At 37.1% G+C, this 9,798-nt stretch overlaps 1 protein-coding gene across 1 annotated transcript in view; it reads right to left on the minus strand.

Moving 5' to 3' along the window:
* Window positions 1–2,569, minus strand: part of LOC127454922 (CD81 protein-like) — a 50,670-nt gene extending 48,101 nt beyond the window's left edge. The window contains exon 1 of the mRNA XM_051722461.1: window positions 2,379–2,569. Coding sequence (XP_051578421.1) covers window positions 2,379–2,444 — 66 coding nt within the window. The 5' untranslated portion in view covers window positions 2,445–2,569. The remainder of the gene's footprint in view (window positions 1–2,378) is intronic.
* Window positions 2,570–9,798: the final 7,229 nt, after the last annotated feature.

The following is a 9,798-nucleotide window of genomic DNA, read 5'->3' on the forward strand; positions in this document are numbered from 1 at the left end:
CACCCAGACTCACTCACCCACCCACTCACTCACTCACTCACTCACTCACTCACTCACTCACTCTCTCACTCACACACTGTTATCACCCTGTGAAAGGGTCTTAGAATCAGATCAGCCTCTCGTACATCTCCACTCTGTTGCCACCAGTGTGGTGAGGGCCCTATTTTTGCCCCCTGACCCAGTGAGAGGTGGTTGTAGAATGTCTGGCATGTCCATGCTAAGATTCAGTGGTAGAAGCACCAGACCCTCTTTCAGACCCCTGAACCCAACCTCCAGTAACCACAACTTCCTGCTTAAGGTGTAACTAGTGTCAAACTGGTCAAAAGGGCTTGGCAGTGGACTAATTCTAACATCTCTAAAGGTATTTTTCCACCACAATCTATATGTCTCAGCTCACTAAGTAAAATACATAGTGTCCTGTCCCTAATTGGCCATCATGTTGTTTTGCCATGTTCACACATGAAGGATCTGACCACCTGTTGGGACAGTAGAGAATGGGTGTTAAACCCATTAGCAAGAGGGAAAATTTGCTTTGAGTTTGTCTGGTTGGTTTGGTTTCTTTTTACATAAAAAGTTCTTATTGGCTAAAAGATTTAATCTTGTTTCTCAATATGTCTTGAAATATGACCTGTGCCTCAGACTGCAGCTTTACTGATAATTTGTTTCCAGTTGTATTGTTTATGATGCTGCTTTCTGGGAAGAAAAGGAAGAAAAGTTTAGATTTAACATCCTTTGCTACTATTTTTTACACAATTATCACAAACACAATGCACTTCTCAGTTTCTCTGGTGATAAATTATCTACCAAGAGACTAAATTAAAAAAGTTAATGATTAATAAACCAGCTATTTTGGATGTATATTTCCAACCCAGTAAATGGCATGGTGACTGACTTTGAAGGAATACTCAATACAAGTTACGCTCAATCGACAGCATTTGTGGGATAATGTTGATTACCACAAAAATGTATTTAGACTTGTCTGTCTTTTTCTTTAAAAAAGCTAAAATTGAGTTTACTGTGAGGCACTTACAATGGAAGTGAATGGGGCCAATTTTTGGAGGGTTTAAAGGCAGAAATGTGAAGCTTACAATTTTACAAAAGCATTTCTGTTAAAACTCATGTATTACTTGAGCAGTAAACATTTTAACATTTTCATATTTACAGTCATTTTAGGGTTTGTTGTCATAAAATCATGTTAACAAGCGTACTATTTATGTCTTGTGGCGGCAATACTTTGAAACAGTGCGAATTTTAACGTTTAAGGATTGGCCCCTATTCATTGGAGATAAGTGCCTCACTGTAACCTAGATTTTTGCTTTTTTTAAAGAAAAGGAGGGACAGTCAAAATAAATTTTTGTGGTAATCAAAATTATGCAACAAATGCTGTCGATTGAGCTTAACTTGTATTGAACCCGGAATATTTCTTTAATTGTTTAGTGTTGTAAAAGACACAAATACAGGAACACTGTATACTTGTGAAGAGCCTTTTTTTTTTAGTTGCATAGACTTGAAATGTGTTCTGTTATGTGAGCAATGGTTCAAATCCAGCTCTTTAAACCATTAATCCCTTCAAGTTTTATATGTGCGTGCTTGTACTTTCATATCAGTTATGGATTCTACTACTGAAGACTGTTGAGCAAGAGTACATTCCTGATTAGAAATGAGTGTCAGAAAAATCTATTTTGAAATTAAAAGTGGTCAACTCTTATAAGATATACAGTATATAGCTATGACTACATGACTATTAACACTGGCATAATGAGACAAAACCTCTTTAAGCGATTTGGCTGTCTGGAATATTTTATTGCCATTCACTTTTCCAACGTCCTTTCCAACCAAAAACGAACGGGAGGGATCAGACAACGCCAACTGTCTCACTGTTGTCCTTTATGACTTCATAGTGTCGCCGAGTGTGACATGGCAGAGCATATTATTTAGTAGTGCAGTAATAACATAGACATTAAATAAGGTATAATATACATAGGAGAACTCTTTGTTGGGAGGTTTTAATGGTCGGTAGCTGAAAGGTGTTGTCGCTGCACTCTCCCGCCCGTGACCGCGTTATTTTCGCTCTGACGAAAAACGGCTCTTTCGCTTTATTTACTGTTTATCCTTTAGTACCGCCTATTCTATAATCCAATGTGTCATTTACATAAAACATTTGTAAGAAAAAAAAGGTGTAATTTTCAGTTAGTTAAATATTACAAGCCATAACGTGCACGATAATCTAGGCTGTCCGTTATTAAATTTAGCGGCGCAAATTTTCTTCCGATTAAAATGTCAGTTCACGACGACTGAAAACATGAAGGATAATCAGAACCAATGGCGGTCTCTAGGGCCAGACATAAGACCATCGCACAAGGTGAATGACCACTTACCCAGAAAATGAAATTGAAGAAGAACAGCAAGTATTTGATGCATTTTGTGCAGCCTTCCACGCCCATGGTGTCGGTTTCTATAGGATATTTTTAAAGCCGGTTACTGGATAAGTGTCTCACTGAAGTAGCAGTTACGCAGTGCTCGCGCAGACTGAACTCAAATCTGAGTGTGCGCGCGTGTGTGTGCGTTATAGTCTGTGTGCTGCTTATGCTGTTAGATTCAGTCGACGTAAAGAACGGGCAACACCCAGTTTCCTCCCCCTTACAGAGTCCCACGGTCAAATAACAGACACATACAATGATAATAATAATATTCTTTTTGAATGTGTCTCCGTTCAGAATAAATTAAAGACCGTTTTCATCCGTCAACTTTTAACAACATTATGACCGGTAAACAAATGGCGGATCCATAACCAGTTCGTTTAAAATGTAAAGCTTTTTACCTCTCTGACAATAATGTTGCTTCTTAATCTTTTACACAGTGATTATCATCTTAAAACCTTAGTGGGCTTACATTTTAAATAACGATAATGATGGCTTGTAAACATTTTTGGCTTATAATGATGGCTTGTAAATTATGTCTCCACCTAGTGGCTGAAAAGACCATGGGGGTATAGAGAATATTCATATATATATATATATATATATATATATATATATATATATATATATATATATATATATATATATATATATATATATACATTTGAAATATTTCATGATTTTAAAACTGTTAAAAGTAAAACTAGACACATTTGCTCAAGGGGCTTCGAGCCCAGCCTTGTAACTACATTGAACATCCCGCCAAACACAGCAATAATCGACACCTCAGAAAAAACTGGGTACACCGAGTACAGTTGTAATGGAGTACAGTTGAAACACTGTGAATATTTCCCTTCTAATGCAAGTTTGAACTTTCATTTTCTGTATGCATCACTACATTGACATCCTTTCTCTGTTTTCTTACTCCTCTTTCATTGTGAATAAATCATTATTTCTGAATGACCATGAAAGGAAACTTTGCTTGTTATAATTATTGATTTGTCTACTTCAGTTAATGTATTTTGGATGAAAAAAGTACCAATTTTTAATGAAAAAATCAGACAAACATAAGTAACATGGTAGCAAATGCTCCTAGAGCTTTGTTAGCTTTACTTCAGTCAGAAAGCTTAGATAGACAGATAGATAGACAGACAGACAGACAGGCAGACAGACAGACAGACAGGCAGGCAGTCAGGCAGGCAGACAGACAGACAGAACATTATGCAGTGGAAATGATTTTGTCTGTAAGTAGTCAAGATTTAGTCCAAAAATATGATTGTAAATGTGTTTTTGTTTGTTTGCATGTGTGTTACATGTCACAGGATGCCTCGTATCAGGGTTAGGAAACCATGAGAGTATTTCCAGTTAATGTGATAGAACTGATATACAGGTGCATCTCAATAAATTAGAATGTCGTGGAAAAGTTCATTTATTTCAGTAATTCAACTCAAATTGTGAAACTCGTGTATTAAATAAATTCAATGCACACAGACTGAAGTAGTTTAAGTCTTTGGTTCTTTTAATTGTGATGATTTTGGCTCACATTTAACAAAAACCCACCAATTCACTATCTCAAAAAATTAGAATATGGTGACATGCCAATCAGCTAATCAACTCAAAACACCTGCAAAGGTTTCCTGAGCCTTCAAAATGGTCTCTCAGTTTGGTTCACTAGGCTACACAATCATGGGGAAGACTGCTGATCTGACAGTTGTCCAGAAGACAATCATTGACACCCTTCACAAGGAGGGTAAGCCACAAACATTCATTGCCAAAGAAGCTGGCTGTTCACAGAGTGCTGTATCCAAGCATGTTAACAGAAAGTTGAGTGGAAGGAAAAAGTGTGGAAGAAAAAGATGCACAACCAACCGAGAGAACCGCAGCCTTATGATTGTCCAGCAAAATCGATTCAAGAATTTGGGTGAACTTCACAAGGAATGGACTGAGGCTGGGGTCAAGGCATCAAGAGCCACCACACACAGACATGTCAAGGAATTTGGCTACAGTTGTCGTATTCCTCTTGTTAAGCCACTCCTGAACCACAGACAACGTCAGAGGCGTCTTACCTGGGCTAAGGAGAAGAAGAACTGGACTGTTGCCCAGTGGTCCAAAGTCCTCTTTTCAGATGAGAGCAAGTTTTGTATTTCATTTGGAAACCAAGGTCCTAGAGTCTGGAGGAAGGGTGGAGAAGCTCATAGCCCAAGTTGCTTGAAGTCCAGTGTTAAGTTTCCACAGTCTGTGATGATTTGGGGTGCAATGTCATCTGCTGGTGTTGGTCCATGAAAACCAAAAGTCACTGCACCCGTTTACCAAGAAATTTTGGAGCACTTCATGCTTCCTTCTGCTGACCAGCTTTTTAAAGATGCTGATTTCATTTTCCAGCAGGATTTGGCACCTGCCCACACTGCCAAAAGCACCAAAAGTTGGTTAAATGACCATGGTGTTGGTGTGCTTGACTGGCCAGCAAACTCACCAGACCTGAACCCCATAGAGAATCTATGGGGTATTGTCAAGAGGAAAATGAGAAACAAGAGACCAAAAAATGCAGATGAGCTGAAGGCCACTGTCAAAGAAACCTGGGCTTTCATACCACCTCAGCAGTGCCGCAAACTGATCACCTCCATGCCACGCCAAATTGAGGCAGTAATTAAAGCAAAAGGAGCCCCTACCAAGTATTGAGTACATATACAGTAAATGAACATACTTTCCAGAAGGCCAACAATTCACTAAAAATGTTTTTTTTATTGGTCTTTTGATGTATTCTAATTTTTTGAGATAGTGAATTGATGGGTTTTTGTTAAATGTGAGCCAAAATCATCACAATTAAAAGAACCAAAGACTTAAACTACTTCAGTCTGTGTGGACTGAATTTATTTAATACACGAGTTTCACAATTTGAGTTGAATTACTGAAATAAATGAACTTTTCCACGACATTCTAATTTATTGAGATGCACCTGTATATGCAAGCATAAGGAATACTTGAAAACAGTCACAGAGTATAAAATGTCTCAGTGTATTTCACTTATTAGGCATAATGCCTTATTTAGCAAGTCAAGTCAAGTTTATTTTTAAAGTACATTTAAAAACAACAGCCGTTGAGCCAAAGTGCTGTACAATAGTAAAAAATCCAATAATAAAACATAGACAAGAATAACAACAATGAAGGTGGAAATCACACTACAAGAAATAATGAATCATTTAAAAACAATAACAGAAATATTAAAAGACACATACACAAAGGAAACACAACTAGAACATAAACATAAAATCACTTTAGACCTCAAACAACCTCAAAAGTTAAGGAATGAAATTGAGACTTTAAATTGGATTTTAAAATGGCAAAGGTAGGTGAAGACCTGACATGAAATGGAAGATTGTTCCACAACTTAGGGGCAGCTATTGAAAAAGCCGATCACCTTAGCACATTACAACTGTCCTGAGGTAGTGTTAAAACTGTACTTGGTATGGGGACAGTTGTTACAAAAGCACTCAATGAATGCAGGTTTTTGGTATTTGGTTTTTGGTATTTATTTTGTTTGTAGACACACTGTAAAAGATGTTAAGCCATCTCAATAAATTAATATTTAGAAACTAGTTCCACAGAATTTTTACGTTCACTTAATTTCTTTCTTCAAAGTATTAACTGAATTATTATTTTTTAGTTGGCTCAAAGTGGACTCCAATTTAAAATATTTGCTAGCTCATTTAGTTTCATAGTTCACTCTACTAAAATGTTTTAATTAGTGTAACATTTAGAAAACTAGTGTAAAGATTCTTTCAATTAAAAACAAAGGTATTTCTTGTGAAAAAATGGCATGTTTATTCTGCTCTGTATTTGTGCAGTACAGCAAAAAGTGTTACAACTGTACATTGGCTACCCCACCGTTCCGTAAAGATCGAAAAAGAAAGGGGACTAGCTCTTTTATTTTGTTTCAAAATGTATGGACCCTTTTCACACATCTGTTCGCGAAGCGGAAGTCATCATAGTTGGGTAAACTTGAATGGCAGTGAATTGGGGACCACAGCAATTTTTTTTGTTTTTTGGTTACCGATGCTCCAACAGCAATCAACGATTACGCTTTCACAGTTTTGCAAAAGAAGATAAAAATACAGCAATAAGAAGAGAGAAACAGTCCACATTTTCTGTCACTCCCTCAGCAGCTGTGTTAGAAGCCTCATCGCAGCTGTGGTAACTGATTTTTTAAAATGTATTCCAGGGAAATATAATACAATGTATAATGTTATAAATTTACACTAAATATTTTAAAAATTACAAATCTAAAAAGTTTGCTACATTTACGTTGTTCAAGAAGGCGGAAACGCATCATAACAGGGCTGTGAAAAGGGTCCATTGCTTTGATTTATATTTTATTTTTTTCTTCCTTTCCATACTTATCTTTTGAACCTAAGGTTTGTTTTGGAGTATAAATGAAGGTTATTAGTGAACATTTTGTTGTATTTCTGGTCTGATGCTGTTGTTATGAAGAAGCCAATAGTAGGCTATGAAATGGAAGGAGGAGCTGTGAAACTAGACAACGTAAACTGTGTGGACACTACATTTACTAAAATAATAATTTACCAATATTGACAAAATCAACCAATAATTGTATAAGCTTTTTGTTATCAGCATGAAATTCCAAGGTCAGCTTTGCACTGTCAGACTCCTCTTTCCCCGCTAGGTGTCACTAATGCTCTCGAAATAGCATATTTCCCCACAGTCACAGGTACAAAACGCACTGCAAAGTATACAATAGAAAGTATACTACAACATATTTCACATCCATGCATGCTGTGTTCATTGTACTGTAGTTTTATTTTATTCACCTAGTAAGCGAATTTTGAAGCTCCTTTAACTATGACTTCTATCATTATTTTTGTAGTCAAGTGGTATGTTTTCTTTCTGGTTGATGTATGAATCTGCAATGAATGTTCACTTGCTCTTACAGGCAGCAGACGAAAGCAGAGGTCAGTGCAACGTTTTGCTACTAATCGTAACCCCCACCCCATCAGGATTAATGGGTTTCTGACAGTGAAACGTTAGTGATACCCATGAGATGCTGCAAGAATCCATAAGTGGACATTACCTTTTTTTATTTTATTTTTTATTCTCAGGCCTAATTGCTTTTCCTCCTCAATAGACCAAGGTAATTTGGCATAAAGCCCATTATGTGTCCTCTGAGATGAAGCACATACTTTAATCTGCCTTTAAGTTGTCAGCAATAATGATTAGAAAACGAAACAGGTAACACCAAAACGTGAACTGAACAGGCAGTCACCAATATATGTTTTGTTTACTGGCCTCAGGTATCAGCGGCTGAGTACTTCTGTTCTAACAGATGGATCTTACAGTGAATTCAGAAAAAGTAGGTTGATTTTTCTTGAGCTAAACTCGGTCTGTGCTTACAGAAATTCTAAGCATTGCCACCAGTGGCTGAAGCGGGATGCGTTTTTGAACATAAGTGCACGTGTGAGCTCCAGTTTCCAGGTGAAATGCCCAAAGAGGGGTGCCCAAAGCAAGTTATAAAGAGAGTTGTTTTTAGCTGTAATGGATTTAATACAGTAAAGAGGAATGCATATTGTTTTAACTGTACCCCCAAACCTAACCCAAAAATGGAACCTTGGAATTGCAGTTTACGCAAACGCAAACACTTCCTGGGCTCCCACTTGGCTGATGCTACATGCTTCCTGTCACGCCAGAGAAGATTGAACTGATGCTTACTCAGCATACTGGGGCCGATATCAGGGTACTGGAACATTCGGAAGCACCATAGATAAACCCTTTTAACACTTCCTAGTTTTGGAATGCAGAAGTAAACAATTGCAGGGTAAACTTTAATAGTGGTGAATGGGAGACCACAGCAAATATAATTTTTGCTTACCCATTTGCTCCAACATCAAAAGAAAAACACTACTATTATGATTCCACAACTTCCCAAATGAAGGAAATAAATAGAGAGCAGTAGATTACGGCCATCACAATACAGAAGTTTAAAGTCACTCTCTTAGAAGATGTGTTAGAAACCTCTTCACATCTGTGGTAACTTGTTGTTGTTGTTTTTTTTTTTTTTTTTTTTTATAAATCCAGGGTAATATAATACAAAGTATAATGTTATAAATTTACATTAAATAATAAAAAAAACTGCAGTTTGTTAGATTTCAGCTGCTAAATGAAGCGGAAATGCATCATCAGTCTGTGAAAAGGGTTCATTACAACTTTCCATGTGATCATGTTGTTTCCAAACACTGATATATATATATATGGAACTGGATTTCTCATGGCATCATATCAGTGAAGCCACTGCGCCGCCATATTGCTATGCCCAAACATTCCAATGTCCCTATTGACTTAATAGGAAATCATCTAATTTCAGCGAGTAAACATTAGTCATTCACTCACTGATTTTATATCTGAAACTGCATGTACATCCCTACAACGCAAACGTCCTACACATGTAATTATTTAATAATTACGCAATTACATGTAATTATCCATTACATGTAATCCCAACTATAAATTATTTTATAGTCAGGAATTTTTCCTGTCTCTTGAAAGCCCGAGCGAGTTATGTGTAACTATATCAAACAGTATCCACCTCTAACAAACGTCATCAGCGAACAGATCAGCTGAATGTAAACAAGTTCACTGAAACTTAGGTAAGATACAAACAGACATTTTCAAACTTATTTATTGTGAATATCAAAGTGTTTGTTCAGAGTTACTTGTTTTATGTTTTCATCAAAAAGTGCCTTTTTCTCACGGTTACATGAATAAGAGCACACGCTCTCTCTCCCTCTTTCACACACGCAATGACTGAGGGAGACTTGCTAAGCAAATCTGGTTAAAATTAAACAGATATGCTAAGTTTAAATGGCAAACAAACACATATTTTATGGCATGTATCCATTTATGACAACAGCGAGTGCTTCAATATGACTACAGGCAAATCCCGGGCTTTTTAGGCAGATTAAAAATCTTTTTAAAGACCCTCTGAGGCAAACAGACATGTTGTCACCCCAAAACAAGCAAATATTACAGCTTTTCATACTTACTTTACAACTTGTGGACATTTTTCCTTTGGTGATCGTTGTGCTACATTGATAGGCTGAACACCGGGACCGGTGGATGCTCTGACATGGCAATCCATGTATATCTTCTCCCTCTTAACTATTATTATCCATAACAAGCAAATGAAAAATGAAACATGATAGTCACTAGAGGGAGAAATGCAACTGTCGTATCTGCAGGTCAGAGATGGTGAAATGGTGGTGTATTCCCCTGTCAGTCATTGATGCTCTATGGCAATTTGGGCATACCAAGATGGCCGCTCAAACACTTCCAGTGGCATCACATCCTGCTTGCAGTTTAACGTTGCGTC

This window comes from Myxocyprinus asiaticus, chromosome 2 (genome assembly GCF_019703515.2).
Source record: "Myxocyprinus asiaticus isolate MX2 ecotype Aquarium Trade chromosome 2, UBuf_Myxa_2, whole genome shotgun sequence".
Classification (NCBI taxonomy): domain Eukaryota; kingdom Metazoa; phylum Chordata; class Actinopteri; order Cypriniformes; family Catostomidae; genus Myxocyprinus; species Myxocyprinus asiaticus.